At 43.4% G+C, this 19758-nt stretch overlaps 2 protein-coding genes and 1 long non-coding RNA gene across 3 annotated transcripts in view; 1 reads left to right on the forward strand and 2 right to left on the reverse strand.

Annotated features, from left to right (window-relative positions):
- LOC144805883 (uncharacterized) overlaps nucleotides 1-19758 on the forward strand; it is a 104124-nt gene that overhangs the window by 32146 nt on the left and 52220 nt on the right. The gene's annotated exons all lie outside the window — the stretch shown is intronic.
- On the reverse strand, nucleotides 12052-14623 carry LOC144805896 (uncharacterized). Its single transcript, XM_078672373.1, has 2 exons — nucleotides 13380-14623; nucleotides 12052-13160 (listed from the first exon to the last, which is right to left on the reverse strand). Exons 1-2 carry the CDS (start codon nucleotides 14565-14567, stop codon nucleotides 12603-12605), a joined length of 1746 nt encoding a protein of 581 aa, XP_078528499.1. The 5' UTR covers nucleotides 14568-14623; the 3' UTR covers nucleotides 12052-12602.
- Nucleotides 15337-19758, reverse strand: part of LOC144805888 (uncharacterized) — a 34682-nt gene continuing 30260 nt past the window's right edge. The window contains exon 4 of the long non-coding RNA XR_013605621.1: nucleotides 15337-15955. This is a non-coding gene — a long non-coding RNA (uncharacterized LOC144805888). The remainder of the gene's footprint in view (nucleotides 15956-19758) is intronic.

Genomic DNA, 19758 nt, shown 5'->3' on the forward strand with positions numbered 1-19758 from the left:
CGAAGCGGGGGCTGCGATGTGTGACGAAGAAGCCCGCAAGTTGTCCCAAGTAGCACACTGTTTGCAGCAGAGCGACACGCCAAAGCAGAACAACAGCCGTCCTCGCAGTCCCGCTGCAGTCAGAGGGTGGGATAACGGGTGATCAACTCCTCAGGGCTCACAGAGGAAAAATCCACACTCCCTTAAGACTCCGGGCACGAGCGGCCGCGAGGTGTGGCGAAGAAGCCCGCAAGTTGTCCCAAGTAGCACACTGTTTGCAGCAGAGCGACACGCCAAAGCAGAACAACAGCCGTCCCTCTGAGAGTTCGCCAGGAAGAAACAACCCTGCCACCACATATCACTTACACTTTTGTTACACCTCACATAGTCTGTTCATAACCAAAAGACTCTTCTCTAATGACACTGTTTTGCATATGCTTTACTTTTTACGGTTCGCTGTTCGACTCAGGTCAAGCTGCGATTAACTTCTGTACTGTAATTCATGAATATTTATCTTGTGTTTTGATTAACTTGGACATATTATATATGTCAATCTGTAATTTGGAAGATGTTTTATCATTTTATGCATGACTTTTATCGTTTTCTTTTATAAAACCAAAAAAAGTTTGTTGATAATAATCTCTAGGGGATTCATTTACAGGGTAGCATGGTATCCCTCACAATAACTCCAGGAGTCACAGTCCACACAATGTACATGTTTTGTTCCCCCTACATCCAACCTTACATATTCCTTAATCACCTGCCCAAACCTCTCCCTGCTGATGCCAATGTGGTCCTCCGTCATCCCGCAGACCATATTTTTAGCCCCTTTGAAAGTGCCCATACAATAAAAAATGCTGCAGTTGTAAATACATATCAACTACCATTTGTTGTGTTTGAAACATTTTATTGAATAATAAAACATAATAAACATAAGCTGATTATTTAAGCAAAACAAAACATCAGTTGCCATACAAATATGAGACAAAAGTAGTACATAAAAATCAACATACTGTAACACAGAAAAGTTATGTAGAGCACAATTCCTAATGTCGGGCAATCTTTAAAGTTCAACGATAGAAACGTTCATAAAGAACAGGAAAGAAAAGAAAGAAGGTGGCATACAGTGATTTCATTAATGCAATGCTTCCTACATATAGAAAAACAAAACTAATTATTTTCCAAAGCAATAAAGTCTGCAAACTAAAATACTAAGAACTATATTGGACAATGAACATTTCATGTGTAATTTGAATTCAATTTGAATGTTTTAACCTCCTCAGCCTTATTTGACTCATGATTACATCCTGACTGCTTTCTGGAAAGGAACCGCCTCATGGGGTTCAAAATCACATCTTTTCCAACAATAGGATTAAAATGATAAACTTGAATTGAAATTCAATTTATTGATTTAGGCCTTTTTGGAGATCAACAATTTTAAATATATACAAAATCCATACACTTTTGTAAAATTGTCAGCTAAACTTGAATTCAATCCACCTTTTGATTAAACACTTCCCATTCCAGCAAGCATCACAGGACCACTTGTGGTTATCTTCCCATTTAGTGATAATGTTTCAGATGGCAACAATAATAAATATGTTTAGAATTTTACCTCCGAAAGCAAAAACATGCCATTTCTGAATCATGCTGCACAAGAAAATTTAGGAACAGAAGGGCATCTTTAGGTATACCATTCATTAAGGTTTGACCAGTCTTGAAACAAGAATTCCTGAACTTTTGGACATTTAAATGCCATATTTTAAAAGAGTTCAAACAAACCCAGCATGAGCTCCGTGAAAAATTGAAGATGAGTGAATTGTACTTAGAGAAAATATGCTGATAAATAATCTATTGATGTAAAATACAGTGGTCAGGCAATGCTTCTGGACGTAATCTATTCAGATTTTAACTCCATAGTTTGTTCAATAAATTGATTGAGCATAATACTTGAAGGTCCATCTGTCAGATCAGTTCTATTACAGTTTCATTTGCAATCGCACTAAAATAGATCAATGATAAATAGATTTTAAAAGCCATGGGTGGATTTGATCCTTGGGCTAAATCTAGATTATTGTCTGCAATAGAAACCAGTACAAACAGATCAAATCTAAAAGGATTCAATATGTTTATTATAGTGGGTTAGAGTAAACTCAGAAGACACACATTGGTCCTGAAACTCAGAAAATGTATCTAAAGATTATGATTACATCCTATTTTATGTCCAGAGACCGCTTAAGATGCTTTCCTGTTTAAGTAACATTTGCAAATATATTTAACAAAACATTAAAGTTGGATGTCAGAAATTCTGTCTTTAAGTATTGTGTAAGAGTTATGTGTGATAGTTTTTATTTGATCTGAAGCAACACTAACACTAAATAGGTACGTGCACCGGTTATCATTCAACTAACATTATTAGCAAACTTAATTTGGAGGGAATTGAGAAAAATTGCCTCATTTATCAAGGGTTTTATTGTTCAAAAATCCACTGGTTCGGTAATTCACAGAGTTTGCAAATGCTAAACCCCTTTTTGAAATGTACTAAGCCCATTTAACAATTCAGAATTTGGAAGGGGAATGTTAATAATGTCCCTTCTGAATATGTAATACATCCTTAAGGTATGTATTAAGCTTTGAAACCATATGTGGGCTGAAAAACAGTAACAGGAGGTAGTACCCCAAGGGATATTTGTGAATCTGAAAGTAAAATGGGGTGCATTAAAAATGCCTTTATTTAAAAGCAATCACAGACACAGTACTGTGCTGACTCCAAAAGCTACCACTTTTACCAAATGGATTATTAATACATGAACCTCAGTATTTCCTATATTGCTGAAATGTAGTCTCTAATATTTTTTTCATGTGGTGTAAATATTTGTTTATGTTATTTTATCTCCCATTTCAATATTGTCATGAAATGTACCTATTCTTTTTGTCAAATATATTGAAATATCTTTATCACAATTTTTGGGGCATTCTAAAAAGTTTTTTCACTCTCTAACTTAAAGCTCCCTAGGAAAAATACTGACGTGCAGTCCAGGTTTTTCCTAGTTCATTTAGCTTTCTCACTAAACCAAGCACAGTATTGATTTGAGAGAGGTGGTTATTGTAGTCATAGGCACTGGGGTTAGTTTAGAAAAGACAAATATAGAACTTCCTTTATCTTTAGAAATAATACTTGCAAACGTTTATGTTCAATAATTTCAGATAATTTAATGATAAAGATATCAGATAAAGAGACCCTAATTTCTTATACCTTGCGGTATCAAAAATCTGCTAGAATTAACAGACTTCTCTTCTAGATAAATCCAGATATGAGAAGGTATTAAATGCGATTATCAACTTTCTGTTATTTTAACACATTTTCTCAGTGCACAGAGTATTTTTCCTACGTTGATCACAACATTTCAAGCAATGGTCTGTGCTTAGACAAACAATGAAGGGGTAAAAATGTATTTCTACCACAATCAAGAAACCCTTGGGTCTATGAGGATTACTGTTGGAAATGAAGACCTAGCTAAGATGAAATAGCTCTTTAAAAGGAAGATTTCCCTCGCCCACCATAGTTGCCATGTTTCCTCATTCGGAATCTCCTCGCACCGTTATACCTAGTCACGGTACTGGGTACAACCCCCTCACAGAGAGGGAGGAGTTCAGGCATGTTTTGTTATAGAGAAAGGTATACTAAATACCACAATGATGAGCTCAGGGTAGTGGGGGCAGCAGACTGAAAGTTAAAACTTGCTAAAGGGTGTATGGTTTCCATTATTTGTACTCCCCTGGGCCACGATTAAAAACAGGGCACTGTGGTAGAAATATATATGCACTGTTAGTGTCAATAAGCGGTCAACATGTTTCAGCATATTAACCCTCCAAAGAAGTGTTTGCGGCTTTCTTCAGGACCTAATCAAAAGTGCTGCTGCTCGTTGTACTCAATCAATAACAAGCATTGGCAGAGCCAATAGGTCTCGCCTTTGGGACCTTATAAGTGTTTAGCCATGCAGATCCAATGTGAAATAATTTCTATTAAAAAAAAGAAGACTATAAACTAACTAAGCTAGACGTGACTTTATAACTGGTTAATCAAACGTTTCTGGAGGTTTAGTAAATATAAACAACTCCTTTTTTCTATGGGGTGTCATAAAATTGATGCTCTAAATTTTGGTAAGAGTACACAATGTCAAAAAATTCAATACTGCTTTTATTTCAATTTACTTTTGAAAGCTTGAAGTGAAAGTCAATTCTAAATGTCATTTGCTTATTTATGAGTAGGCGCTAATTTCCGGATGACAATGCAGTTAGCATTTTTTTGTATAAGATGTGTTAGAAGTATGGGTAGGGAAAATGGCTATTTTGGCCAAAGACTCCCCTTTCTATATGCAAGCTCGTTTTAATTTGTACACAGAATCACAATTTTTTATGTGGTACACTGTAATGAATCTGTTTTACCCTTTTGATAAGTAAGGGATAACGATGGACCTTTTTTCGTCCCTGGTTTAAACAGATTCAGGTTGGAACAAACAAGGTGTTTGTTGACTTTGCCTCAGAAAATGGTTGTTTCCCGCATGCTGCTTTCATGCGACTTAAATCCCTTCAGTGGAAGAGGTGGCTGCATGCCTACAGAAATGGCAATATAAGTACTTGGCTGTTTAGGTTCCCCAGTGGGGCTAGAATAGAAGCTGTTAAGGGCAGGGGCATAGCTTCCCATTGGTTCAGCAGGTGCAATGGCACCAGGTCCCAGATGCCTTAAAGGCGCACTGAACCCTGATAACTGCTGTTTGTCACAGTTCAAACAGAGGCCTAAGGGTCCCATAGAACAATGATTATTGCTGTTTTCCACAGTCCAAACAGAGGGCAAGGGTCACATTTCCTTTCTTGCCTTAGGGCCCAGGGCACACTGGCTAGGCCACTGGTTAAGGATGCAGTGTCGAAGAACTGGGGAGACAGGTATATTATTTAAATAGATTGACGATGACTTCATGCCTGGGTATTAAAGTATTAATTGCAATTAAGCACTAAAGCAGGAATAGATATCATAATATAGGGAGGCCTACTTACAAATGCAGCTCGATAAGCGGCTGCCTTTTAACCTCTCACTTATCACCTCTCCGAATTTACAGTTTTATTTTAGATGCAGACTTAAATCGTGACCTATGAATATGTTTATCTATCTTTAGGTTCCAAATTACCAATTTTTTTCATATGCAAATATCAGACAGATCGGGAACGCCCAATGGCTCTGAACAAATGGCAGCATTAGGTAGATATATGATTAAACAACTACTGCCTAAACAACAACTTACTTAACCACGAAGGCTAAACCACGAGCAATGCCAAACCACTACATTGTCAACTGGGAGTTCCTAAACCACGAAAATACTCTACCAAAAACAAAAAGCATTCTCTAAAAATGTCCGCAATAACCTCCAAATATCTGTTTGTTATGGAGCAGTACCGGTGCCCTCCAGTACATTTATTAGACCAGTGCTGAGATATACAGGCACTTTCTATTCAACACAGACCCTGCCTATTTACTTATTTTTATTATTGTGTCTATTTATTTCGGTGTAGGCTAACCCACGAAACATATTTATGTATTAGCAAAAAAAGCAGTCCCTTAAATAAATTCATTCCTGAAAAATAAATTTTGATACTAAACGAATAAACCTGTCTGTGTGGTGTAATTTGCTTGGGCTTAGGTGTCTTTGTATTAATACATTTGGACCTCTCCTAGGCCTTTCTGTTCAAATCTATAGGGCAGGTACCCGTTCTGCTTTTGATGTTTCTTTCCCCGTCTACCTGCCTTAGATCGATGTGGGGTCCCCCTCTGTATTGAAGAAACAGACCCTGCCTACACCAGTATATTTCAGTGACCAGTACAGACTGTGGTATAATTTCCTTATCAAGAGGGTTGAACCCTCACAGTGCCAAAATATAACTAAATATGCGTACCCCGAGCCGGGTGCGGTGATCGGTTCTCTGCACCTACGGGTCGTCACTGCTTCTGCTCTGAATGCTCGGTAACCGTCCGCCAACCTTTCCTTCACTGTGCCGGCTGGGGCCGGGATAAAATAGAAAATTCTTACTGTGTCCCAAATATTTTTGTTGTTGGTCACAAATGGAATCATTCAAAGGTGATTCTAGTAAACATGTGTTTTCACCCAAGAACATTTAAGAAAAAAACTATTTTATGGCGCAATTCTCAGATAAAGTGGAATGTTTCAGTATTCTCATGTTGTGGAAAAGTAAATTTTGCCATGTTCTGTGTCCCTACGCGTCCTCCATCATCAAACACCTACTTTCACCCTTATCTTTCGCGACTGCTATTGACCACACCCACTGCTCCGCCTATCGTATGTATTGTAATGCAACTGTTTTAGTATATATACTTGTGTATTGTTATTAAATGTTAGCGCGCTCATCCCAGATCCAGCCCCGGCAGCTGCCGGGCCCTGCCATCCTATTCCTATGCAGGTTGTCCTGTTCCTGTCCTTTATGCTGTATTAAACCTGCAAACTCCTACTACCTCGAATCTTGACTCTTATTTATTGAGCTATCTGTTATTGCTATGCCTAGTCAAACCTAGATCCGGTATTATTTATTTATATACCACAATGTCATACCCCAAAAGTTTTGATCAGCTTAAGATATCCTTGAGAACATGGTGTCCAGTGTGCATTTTTCAACACAATCGCCTTAAAAAACGTCAATAACAAGAAGTTATGCAGGTAGTGGAGAAAATGAAGTTTCACATGATCGATCATTAACTGTAACATCTATGTACAGTTCTACTTTAAATTTTCTCCTTGAAAGGTTGCATGTTAGAAAGATAAAAATAAACTACACAATCCTCCTTTGCTGTCATGGGCCATTGCTTGACCCCTACCATATATGTGCACGCATTGGGTGTTCATCAAAATCTAGAAAGGCTTGTCATTGTAAATACAATAGTGCCATCTATTGGCCAGTCAGAAGGTATTTTTTCGTGGTTTAGAATAGTCGTGGTTTGAGTAAGTCGTGGTTAAGGATGTCGTGGTTAAGGATGTTGTTGCTGTTTAGGATTCGTCGTTCAGGTTAGTCATTTTAAAAACGTTGTTATTAAGGGGTGTTTCCTGCATTAAGCAAAAGAGGTGTAATCTACGTAATCCCATTATGTTCAGGGTATGGGAGAGTGTTGAGGGCATAAAGCACTGTGACAAAAACATTGCTGCCACCGTAGAAATTCAATCTTCCTTGCCCTACCTTAGTATACAAGTAGTACCACATTCTTTGTATAACTGAATTAAATAGGCACACAACATAGTACCGTATTTAAAGGCCCAGTTCAGAATTACAGGGAAGGGGCAGTGTCCCACACTACACAATGGTGCAGTCTTCAGTAGGTGCTGTCATGCCACACAGGGGGAGTACACCAGATTATGCTGGAAAAAGCATGTGGTGCCCCAACGTAGATACAGTTGTAAACCACCAGTCTGCTTACTAAGTAAAACGTCTGGCAGCTATTAAATGAGGTGGCACGTTTCCCCTGCAGGTGGTTGGGGTCTGTCACCATCCTGTCAGGTGGGGGTATACAATCAGTGCGCCTCCTGACTGCTTGTTTTCCCTTTCACCCAGTGTAAATAATAAAGTGCAGTCACAAGACAAAAGGTTTTCTCGCATTTGAATGTGGCCATGCCCAATATAAAGGAAAGCATGCCCGCTGAGAATCTCTCCTACGTGATCCACGCTACATAAAGGGCTATGGAAGTGTCTGCAGCCTCTTCTGTAGAACAAAAGCCAAAATGACCATGGGACGCAGAAAGAGGCTGAACTCTGATGCTTCATCATTACTGTGTATATGTAAAAATCTCTGATACCTACGGGTCAAGCTAGCGCTATATAAAACCTCTAAAATAAATAAAAATATGAAGCCTTTGGCGTTCGTCTGTACTAAGCGAGTGACAGAGTTAGTGGAGTGTTTTTTGCCCTCTATGTCACTCTACTTCTAAGCACCTAATACAGCTTGTACAGTGGTACTGTCATCTGTTCAAATAATGAAATAATGCAGGGCTTAAGAGCAGACACGAAAGTATACTTTGCAGAAAATATAGGCTCAGTGCAGTTGGGAGTTGTTGTGTGGGAAGCATACAAGACAGTGCTCCGAGATAGGGCTCAAAACCGGATATCCTTGGGGAAACGGAAAGCCCAAGCGGAACTTCATACCCTGGAAACCCAAATACTAGACCTAGAATGGCGGTATCTCTCAGGAAGGAACCCATAGGTGTTATGGCGCCTGACTGATATTCAACAGCAGTATAACCTTAGTGAAGAACGAAGCCAAAGCGCAGGCACTTGCGACCCTGCGTAGGTTGTATGATGATGGGGTCTAGTCCCGAAAGCTTTTGGCGTGGCTAAGCCATAAGGAAAGGGACGCCAGATGGGTAGAAGGTGTGGTTGATGGACAGGGACGGTTGCAGAGGGGGGACCTCCAGATCGTCCAGGCATTTGCTTCCTACTTCCAGGAATTCTATAAAGCCAGGGAACTGGGCAGCTCGGCCGAAATTGCCGCGTACTTGTCTAATGTTCACACCCCGACCTTAGACGAAGACAAGGAGACCCTTGAGGCTAACATATTGCCTCGACAACATCGCTCCCCATCTTCGCAAGAAACCTCAAAACCTGGCTCTTCGACAGACCCCCTCCTTGATGGAATGGAACCTGCACCCCCTCCATCCCCAGCGCCTTGAGACCCTTATGGGTGAGTAGTTGCGCTTTAACAAACTCCTAACAAACTCCTGATTGACATATCGGCTACGGAAATTAGAGGGGCGATAACCAGGTTCTGGCCAGGGAAGTCCCCGGGTCCAAATGGACTCCCGGTGGAATTTTTAAAAAAAGGTGCTGATCTGTTGACGTCCCGCCTCCTGGCGCTCTTTAAGGATGCAGCCCAAGATGGTATCCTCCCATCTGACCTGCGGATGGCCACGATCGTGCCTATAAATAAACAGGGCAGGCCCCCTGAGGACTGAGCATCTTACAGACCGATCTCCCTCCTGAATGTGGAGGCTAAGCTTCTGGCGACGATCTTGGCCCTTCGCCTGCGCCAGGTGATTTCAGGCCTGGCACACCAGGACCAGACAGGATTCCTGCCAGACAGGGTGACTACGCAAAATCTAAGACGGAAACATAAATTGGCTCATGGAGGTGCAGGGACGGGAGGATCTGCACATGTTCCTATCTCTCGACGCTGGAGAAGCATTTGACGCGGTCCACTGGCCCTTTCTGGAGGCGGCCCTGGTTAAATACAGTGTCGGCCCCGACTTTAGGAAATGGGTGGGACTTCTATATGCGGAGCCCAAGTTAAGGTGAAAGGGATACTATCTGAAGACTTTCCCATGAGGAAGGGGACCCGGCAGAGATGCCCCCTGTCCCCACTGCTATTTGCCATCACTATTGAAATTGTGGCTTGTGCGGTCCGCCAGACAGACGAGATACGGGGATTTCATATATCACAGGCCGACTTGCAGGAGGAGAAAATTTCGCTCTATGCAGACGATATCCTGCTGTATGTGGCCCAACCAGCCACTACAGTCCCTGCACTCTTCAAACTCCTGGACAGGTATGGGTCCTTCTCAGGGTACATTAAGAACTGGCATAAATCGTCCTATATAGCCCACGTCGGGAGGAGGAATGGCCCCCCCTACCTGGCACCCTCCAGGTCACTCGGGAGGGGTTCACATAACTGGGAATGTACCTGACTACAGACAAACACATTTACTATCTAACAAACATCCAACGAGTGCTAGGGAATTTTATAGATGATGCCCTTAGATGGGAGACTCTCCCCCTCACGATATTAGGCCGAGCCGCAATGTTTAAGATGATCACATTGCCCTGCTTCCCGTACGCCCTACAGAATGAATACTTCCTCTTTCCCAGACAGACGTTTAAGGTGATCAATGCAAAACTACGCGCTTTGCTGTGCTTAGGGAAACAACCAAGAATAGCTCTGGATACTCTTCAGAGAAATAAATACAATGGAGGGATCTCCCTGCCGGATGTTGAGGCATATTATTGGGCTGAACACTTGGCGCCGATAAATGAGTGGCTCCATGCGCCTGCGGATCACCCGACGTATAGACTGGAAAGGGCCACCATGGCACACCGATAAATGAGTGGCTCCATGTGCCTGCGGATCACCCGACGTATAGACTGGAAAGGGCCACCATGGCACACCGTTCCAGCCTAAACTATTTATATGGGGGGGTCGGAAAGAGAAGGTTACTCCCAGCCACGCTGACAACTATAGAGGTCTGGGATAGGGTGATGAGGATGATGGGGTGGTCGCATAAGCCGACCAAGCAGACGCCAATATGGACCTGCACGTGGTTGAAGGAACTCAACAAACTCACGGGTTTTAGAGGGTGGGATGTTATCGGGATCTCAACGTTGGGGGACCTGGTGGCAAGGGGAGAGCTTAAAACATATGAGACCCTCACGGTGAAGTATGGACTACGTCCTGCGCAGTTCCTCAAATATGCGCAGCTGCGCCATGCCTGGAAGGCTGAGGCATCGCTCACCTCCAAATTGCCAGGATATGCCCGTTAGAGGGTCGTTTGTTACAAGAACAGGTACCCAATGAATTAGTATCTTTGACATATAAGACCCTGAATAATAACACGCCGGATAGATTAAGGCTATGTTTCATATTGCTGGAAGGCGGGCTGTGGGACCTAGACCTAAGGAGCATTCTTGGGGGATGACGGAGTGTGGCAGAATTATGTATTGTGGGAGAGGGCTGGATCTTGTTGACTTGCTGTTCATGACGTTGTCACTACGGATGGTGGGTGGAGGTGCGGGAGGACGCCTGGGAATGTGGATAACTAACTGTGACTTGCCAACTGTGTTTATGCTGATTATAAATGCAAATAAAAATACATTTTTTTTAAAAGTATACATTATTATCAGAGACTATACTTGCCTCTTGGATACAACTTTACAACAGAATTTTATAAATTTAGAAGGGGTCAGAGAGAGGCAAGTTGGCGTCCGTGCGAGAGGACGCGAGAGCTGACATCACCAGCCGCTTCTGCCCTCCTACAGGGATACACAGAGAAAACGGGTGATTAGGAGATTTATTTTTTCTGCGCGTTCTTACCTGGAATCACTGATGAGGAAAAACATCATCTGCTCAGTGTGAAAGCTGCCGAGATATATTGCTGATTCGGTTCTGTGCTGGCTGCTGGTCGCTGTGAGAGAAAAGGCTGCTGGCTGCTGACTCACTGATGTTCGGTGCCTTCGGATTGCTACACGAACTCTCCACACGCTATCGCACGGTGTGGCCGCTGGTAATTAACACAGCTGCAGAAGGCCTGCGGAGCCTGAGGCGTTTGGTGAGAGGAACTCAGGCAGTTAGAAGCAAGCACGGGAGAATGGCTCCTAAAGGTCAACGTGGAAAGAAGACTCAGGAGACGCAGGCAGCTGGGGTAGGAACCGGAGCCGACGCTGAGAGTGTACCAGAGAAGGAACTGTTACTGAGTAAACCAGCTGCTGCTGCTGAGAAAACTAAAACAGCCGCCGAGAAGAGAGCTGAGGCTGGTAAGTCTAAGATTACCACGATGCCGGCAATATTCGATGCGGCTGAGGAAAAGCGCAAGGGGAGATTAGACGCTGCTTCACCCAGGCTGGCAAATGTTAAATCGGATAGAGCGACCGGCACGAACGGTGATAAGGCAGATAATTGGGCTTCGGGAGAGTGCAGTGCAAGTGCGAGAAGTACCGGAATCAGTACAAATGAGGGGAGGCATAATTTTGACAATGGAAATACCGGAGTCAGGGGGGAGAGTGACTAATGAGCACATAGACACAGTGTCAGACAAAAATATAGGAGGTTGTATAATCGCATCACTCTGATGCAGTCTTGTGACCACGTGTACTTGGGAAATGCAGTCCCATGCAGGCAGCATGAATCTGAATCAACGTGCACTAAATGCTGAAGGCCTTCGTGCCTCTGTCACACACAGCCGCTTCTTCACGTGGAATAGAATCACTAAAGACAGGCCTCCATCGAAGTTAAATGCAAATACCACAATGTACTAGGATGTGTTTTTAAAGGGTAAGCGCCATATACCCAAGGGCAGAAGACCCATTAGGAAAATCAGCAGACCCGAAAACCAGTTTGCTCATAGCAGAAATGAGTGATGGGTGTGTAAACCATGTCCCTTGTACTACGCATGTATTCTGTTGCAAGCGGTCAGACCCATATGTTAAAGGGTATAGAGATGTCAGTGCACCCGAATCAGAGTGCCCAATCTTGTATGGATAAGTGTAGGATGTTTGGGCCATGTCCAGCGGACAGCCCGTTACAGGTATCTGGTGGTGGTAATCTTCTTCTGAGCTTATGAGAGGATAATAAAAAAAAGATATATATATGAAAATATAGAAAAGAACAGGCAGTGTCCCTCGCACATATTCTAAGGCACCTGGTTATCAGGAGCCATAGTTCTATATGGTTAGCCATACGTATTCTCTTGTATGTTAGGTGACCTGTGGCACTTCACCATACACCCTGAAAAATCGCTCATGTGGAAAAGGTCAAGTCTAATGGCGCCCCCTCCTTCAGAGAAGGGACAACTCCCTTGTTCCTATTGCAACCACGGAAATTTGAGACTATCCTGCATGGACAAGGAAAAATGGTGTTCAGGCGTCTGAATCTTTTCTGACATTATGAGCACTGATAATGTTTTCCCCCCAGTGTGGATTCTCATATGTTTAGTGAGAGTAGATTTACAGCTGAAACATTTCTGGCATTCAGAGCACCTATAAGGTTTTTCCCCAGTGTGGGTTCTTATATGTTGAGTGAGACTGATTTTTTCACTGAAACATTTCTGGCATTCAGAGCACTGATAAGGTTTTTCCCCAGTGTGGGTTCTTATATGCCGAGTGAGACTGTTTTTGTCAATGAAACATTTCTGGCATTCAGAGCACCTATAAGGTTTTTCCCCAGTGTGGGTTTTTATATGCTGAGTGAGATTGATTTTTTCACTGAAACATTTCTGGCATTCAGAGCACTGATAAGGTTTTTCCCCAGTGTGGGTTCTTATATGCACCGTGAGCCTGTTTCTGTCAATGAAACATTTCTGGCATTCAGGGCACTGATAAGGTTTTTCCCCAGTGTGGAATCTCAAATGTGCAGTTAGAAGTGATTTAAGTTGGAAATGTTTTGGGCATTCAGAGCACTGATAAGGGTTTTCCACAGAGTGGGTTAATGCATGTCGATATAGACTCCGTTTGATACTAAACCTTTTCTGGCATTCAGAGCACTGATAAGGTTTTTCCCCAGTGTGGATTCTCATATGCTCAGTGAGATAAGATTTACTTCTGAAACTTTTTGGGCACACTGAGCACTGAGAGAGGTTTTTCCCAGTGTGGATTCTCATATGCTTAGTGAGATAAGATTTACTGCTGAAACTTTTTGGGCACACTGAGCACTGAGAGAGGTTTTTCCCACTGTGGATTCTCATATGTTCAGTGAGATAAGATTTACGGTTGAAACGTTTTGGGCATTCAGGGCACTGATAAGGTTTTTCCCCAGTGTGGATTCTCATATGCTCAGTGAGATAAGATTTACTTCTGAAACTTTTTGTGCACACTGAGCACTGATAAGGTTTTTCCCCAGTGTGGAATCTCAAATGTGCAGTTAGAAGTGATTTAAGTTTGAAATGTTTTGGGCATTCAGAGCACTGATAAGGGTTTTCCACAGAGTGGGTTAATGCATGTCGATATAGTCTCCGTTTGATACTAAACCTTTTCTGACATTCAGAGCACTGATAAGGTTTTTCCCCAGTGTGGATTCTCATATGCTCAGTGAGATAAGATTTACTTCTGAAACTTTTTGTGCATTCAGAGCACTGAGAGAGGTTTTTCCCAGTGTGGATTCTCATATGCTCAGTGAGATAAGATTTACTGCTGAAACTTTTTGGGCACACTGAGCACTGAGAGAGGTTTTTCCCACTGTGGATTCTCATATGTTCAGTGAGATAAGATTTACGGTTGAAACGTTTTGGGCATTCAGGGCACTGATAAGGTTTTTCCCCAGTGTGGATTCTCACATGTGCAGTGAGAAGAGATTTCCAGCTGAAACTTTTTGGGCATTCAGAGCACTGATAAGGTTTTTCCCCAGTGTGGATTCTCACATGTGCAGTGAGAATAGATTTCCAGCTGAAACTTTTTGGGCATTCAGAGCACTGATAAGGTTTTTCCCCAGTGTGGATTCTTATATGCTCAGTGAGATAATATTTACTGCTGAAACTTTTTTGGCATTCAGAGCACTGATAAGGTTTTTCCCCAGTGTGGATTCTTATATGCTCAGTGAGATAATATTTACTGCTGAAACTTTTTTGGCATTCAAAGCACTGATAAGGTTTTTCCCCAGTGTGGATTCTTATATGCTCAGTGAGATAATATTTACTGCTGAAACTTTTTTGGCATTCAGAGCACTGATAAGGTTTTTCCCCAGTGTGGATTCTTATATGCTCAGTGAGATAATATTTACTGATGAAACTTTTTTGGCATTCAGAGCACTGAGAGATGTTTTTCCCAGTGTGCATTCTCAAATTCAGTGAGATGAGATTGATGGCTGAATCTTTTTTGGCACAGGTAACTTATTTCCCCAACTTGGGTTATTTTGCTTTGATTGAGGCGGGTTTGAACACTGAATTTGTTCTCACAGCACGTGTTTTTATAAGGTGTATTCCTAGAGTTACATTTAGTTTTCTCTTGCTTATATGCCACGGTACGAGTGAACCCAATTTTAGAGTCGTGCTTATTTAGATAATGTTCAGTATTTATCTCTAGAAGAAATTGTGTGTAATCTTGTTAACACTTGAATTGAGCAAAATATGTCTGGATGCAGCCCTCTAACACCTGTCGAAATGTTTCTAGCCGATAATAGTCTTTTGGTTATAGCCTCTCCGGCAGCAACTTATTTTGTGACTGAAGTTTTTCTCAAATCTATTTGTATAGGTTCTTAGCAATGCAGTGATAAGGTGTTAGTCTGATATTTAATGATTAAACTGATAAGTACCTTTTTGCACCAACGTAATGGCAGTAACTGAGAACATTAGAACATGCACAGTACTATTGTGGCTCACCAGTTGCAGAACAACAGTTGATTTTACCCTTTCTATGTTTGGTGTAAGGTGTAGTTCTGAAGACGAGGATTTATTTACATTAGCTATAGTGCAACGGTGCTCATTAAATCCATTTTTATATTTAACAGTTTTACATATCACTCCTGCACAACAGATAATGTTGAAGCCATTTACATAGAATTACAGAACAGTACACAATAAAAAGGAAACAATCTGAGATGGTCATGAACACAATAAAGTGGTGGATTTTTAAGGTTTTCGCCAGAGTAAGCAGAGTGGGTCGAGGTGTTATATCCCGAGGCAGATAGTCTCAAACTTGCGTAACTGTTTAAAAACGGTTGTTGAACAAAGGCGATTTTCCAATCTTTTGGTTGTTAGCGTGTCAGCTTCGGAGTCTTCTTTCAGAGTCTTTTCTTTGATGGTTTGCAGAAGAAACCTTTTGTTATATCTTTCTTTTATGCAGTGTGTGCTTCCTCTCTGGAATAACATGATGCTTTAGATCATGTGTGCTTTAGATGAACGTTATTCTGTCATGCTGAGGCAATTTGTCTTTCTGATAATATTTCAGATGAGGATGTTGTGATTGGTCTTTCTGGGATTATTTCTGATGCTGTGTGGACAGATATGACTTTGCTCTGGGTTAATGAAATGCTAAATTTAGAGACTTCACTTACAGGTATAGTACTTTCCTCAGCTCCCACTTCCTCGCCACACCTAGACTTTGGAAATTGTTTAAACTTAGAATGCTGGATGTCCTTCAGTTTTTCAAAATAATCCTTCTTATGGCACTAACATTCAGTTGCCTGGTGCTAAATCTTGCTTTCTTCGTCCGTAATTTCAATCAACTATAGTATTAAAATTAAATAGTTAATACATAATACATGTAAATTTCCCCATAAATAATTTACAAGCAGAGTGTAGAATGGTAGCCTAAGAGTACTTGGATGTAGGAGTGAGGATTTGTAGAATTTCCAACATTTTATTAAGCTCAAAGGATACATGTACCCTATGGACTTGTAACATAGAATCCCAAAGCAGAAATTAAAGTCATATGGACTGGCACCAAACAGATATTTAAAAAAGAATACTATTAAATAATTTTTAATGTAGATTTTTGAGATGGGAATTTCCCCTCCATGGACAACAGGTGTTTTCCCCTGCCCTGAGTTACCACCTACTTGTATCTGGTATCCTGACTTTTGAGTTCTGGCCTCTGCCGCACACAAATCTATTGTGTGTTGCAAGGACTATGCCTAGACCTATCCCTCAACTATGGTCCAGAGTATGAATCAAGGGCAATGAAATTAAGGCGTACTTTCATGTGTTCATTTTATTCCACCTGATGAATCATGGCAAGGTTCTCGCTGGCAACCGCGCCTCGGTGTGCTTCTGGAAACACCCCCCACTAGCCCACATCGGGCGAGTAGCCCTGGCAAAAATGATCATTGTCCCTCGCTTACTGTATTATTTCACCAACCTCCCGGTGGTGCCTCCCAGAAGTTTTTTCCACGAACTGGACTCGCTGCTCCGCACCCTTATATGGGGAAATGGTCGGCATAGAATAGCCCTCGCCAAACTTAGACTATCCACCACACAGGGGGGCCTGGGTGCCCCCGACTTCGAATCGTACTTCCTAGCAGCGCAACTTCAGTGGCTCTCGTATTGGACGGCGGTAAGACATTCCGGGGAAACTCATACAACGCACGGCCCCATCCCGGAACTCTGTCGGCTGCTGCTCCCTGGCATCAAACCCTGCCGGACCTACCCCTTGCAGGTGTCCGTGGTCCGCCAATGTATGTTGGAAATTCACCGCATGGCAACGAGGACCACTTGCTACTCCCCACGGCTGCCACTAGCGGGGTGGCCACGCGGCGTCTCCTACTTTACGAGCGCCATGGTAGGAGCATGGACGGACTCTGAGGTCACAGAGGCGGAGGCACTATTTGAGGAGGGCCAGCTTCGCCAGTTCGCACAACTTATGGAGGACCTTGGCCTCCCCCCAGGGCAGTTCCTGACACATCCCCAACTCATCGACGGCTATCGCCCACATGGTGATCTAACGGTCAGTGAACCCTGCGACACATCCCGTAATACACACTATCCTCTACATGGGGAGCGGAAGACACCTAGTCACTTGGTTGTACATCCATCCGGGAACTTACACACAAGCCGCTACTCACTCTTAGGACGGTGTGGGAGGACGAGATTGGGAGACAATTACATGACCGGGAGTGGGACAGAGCGCTGGAATTCCCAAAGAAGGTGTAGAGAAACGCGCAGTTCAAAAACATACAATACTACATTTTACATAGGGCTTACCAGACCCCCGGCACGCTTCCAGCGTTTCTATCCTGACACTCAGTTCTTATGCCCCAGATGTCACTCCCCGTACGCACACTTCCACGACATGTTCTAGGACTGCCCAACCCTTCAGCCTTACTGGTCAGCCATACTTGACTTCATTAGCACCCTCACAGGCCTCACCGACCTGCATTCCTGGGAGGCAGTCCCCCTGGGGACATTCCACAGGCCAAAAACACACCAGGTGCAGTTCAGATATGCTGCGCTATCCTTGCTTCTAGCCAAAAGGAACATAGCCATGCAATGGCGCGCGCCAGCTGGACCCTCACTAGAGACGTGGGCGGGCGCAGTGAGAAAGCGGACTGCAGCGGAAGAGGATGCCCTTCGGGAGGAGGAAGCTACAGGTCAGCGCAAGCGTCCTATCTCCCTAGAATGGGCCACCCTATCCCATGAATCTCTGTCAGATCACCAGCGTGATACCCCAAGCCCCTCCCAACACGCCCCGCGCCCCGGACGGCATCGATGCCCTCATAGGGAATAATCGACATGCCCCCCGCCCCCACCCCACCCATTTCCGAATCTACCCCTCCGGCCTCCGCTCTGTTCTACTCCACTCTTCCCCCCCACAATTGTTTTACTCCGTAGATGCGCTCAGTGCAATTCGCCTGCCCAGCTCCCTTGGCTCAGTCCACATCCCTCTCCCCCCCCCCCTCCTCCCCAGTTAGTTCATTCCCCTCCGGGGCTTTCTCTTTTCTCTCTCCCTCCCTTCGCAGGGACACTGCTTTCTTTACCAAGTTCCCTCACCCCACACGTAGTCGCCCTGTTTCTTTCCACCAAATTCTCCTTGCGCTCAAGCTACATCAGTTCTAAGCGGTCCATGCCCCTACTCCACGCGCCTGTGGAATATTGTATACATCTAACGGGCATGTCTGTACTATTGTATCACCTTCGTCGCATTATTATTTACTGTGAACATTATTTCCAAAAATCAATAAAAAGGTTTTACAAAAAAGAAAAAATCAGTTGTTAGGTTTTTCTGCACCTGGATGTAATCGGGTGCAGAAAAACAGGACACAATTTTTTTCCAGACAGAAAAATTAGACTGAAAAGACGCACAAGACTCTGGGTGCAGCAGAAGCAGCCAAGACTTATCCTGTTTTTTTACTAACTGGGGGAAACCCACAATTCTTCCCTCTGTTAGAAAATGCTTTCCTCTTCCCTTCCCTGCTTCTCCACCCATATCCCCCCAACCAACCACATGCATATATATTTATATATATATACCACCTGCTTAAAACAAGTGGTAAATAAAAAAAGAAAAACACTATGAAATAGTGAATGGCATGTGGTATGACAGGCAGGAGAATCTGTTCCTCGTGGCAACTCCCCAGTCCATGGCGCCAAACTAGTAACTGTACGTTACTGGGGTAAATCTACCACAAAACAATTACGTGAGATTTTTCTGCCACCCCAGTACTGTGCAACTTCTAACAAGGGACTATGAGAGGTCTTGGACCGGTCCTGTGACCTGGAGGGTCACACCAAGTGTGCCCTTATTTAAGGCAGAGGACTGTCATGGGTTTAACAGCTAGAGCGGTGGTGGCAATGCACCCTGTTGTAAGGATCAATAGCCTGATGAGATCTTTGCATCGTGGTCAGTAGAGTGGCGTCCTACTGACACACCCATGTAATGCTCCATTTCTATACCTGTGCCCAGACTTTGCGCTAACATCAAGTGCATGTTTAGGGTGTTGGGTGTGCGTAGCATAAATGCAATGTGAGAGTGCGACAGAGTAAACTGCATCTCCTGCCTGCCAGTTGTGTATACAAGTGGGACCATCTATCCCTCATTTATACCCGAGTTCAAAGTCCTCTGTTACCAAGGAATAATGTGCTCTACAAAGTACTCAGGTGCCTGCTGTGACACCAGGGATGGTGTCAGCCTGACAGTCTATCTAAGTTGAAGGGACATCACCTGCAGGCTGAATTACTTAATGGAGAAGCTATGTACCTGTACTGAGGAGCCTAGAAGTCTGCCTGTCTGGTAAGAAAGGGAAGGGAGTTTGACTATCCAGTAGGAGGACAAGGCGGTCCTGGAAGAAGCAAGGTCTGACACATCCCCGGTATTCGTAGGGCGGGCCGGAAAGCCATCCAGCAGGACCAGCTAGTCTGAGGGACCCCCCGCCAAGACTCCCAACAGTTCAAGGCAGAAAATAAAACTCTACGACAACGTGATTGTTGAGGCCCAGTTGGACGATTGTGTGCTGCCAACAAGCCTGTTCAAGGTTGCATTTGCCAAATTCCTAACACAACAGGGTCTGAATCTACTGGCTTCCTGGAGAGCCTG

The sequence above is a fragment of the Lissotriton helveticus genome (genome assembly GCF_964261635.1).
Source record: "Lissotriton helveticus chromosome 1_1 unlocalized genomic scaffold, aLisHel1.1 SUPER_1_unloc_31, whole genome shotgun sequence".
Lineage (NCBI taxonomy): Eukaryota > Metazoa > Chordata > Amphibia > Caudata > Salamandridae > Lissotriton > Lissotriton helveticus.

What these genes read in the sequence shown, in the direction of transcription:
- LOC144805896 (XM_078672373.1), bottom strand. Translation starts at nt 14,567, where the DNA reads ATGCACACTGGGAAAAACATCTCTCAGTGCTCTGAATGCCAAAAAAGT. An exon ending in ATATGAGAATCCACACTGGG is followed by an intron (nt 13,161 to 13,379) that starts AAAAACCTCTCT and finishes CAACTTAAATCA; the next exon opens with CTTCTAACTGCACATTTGAG.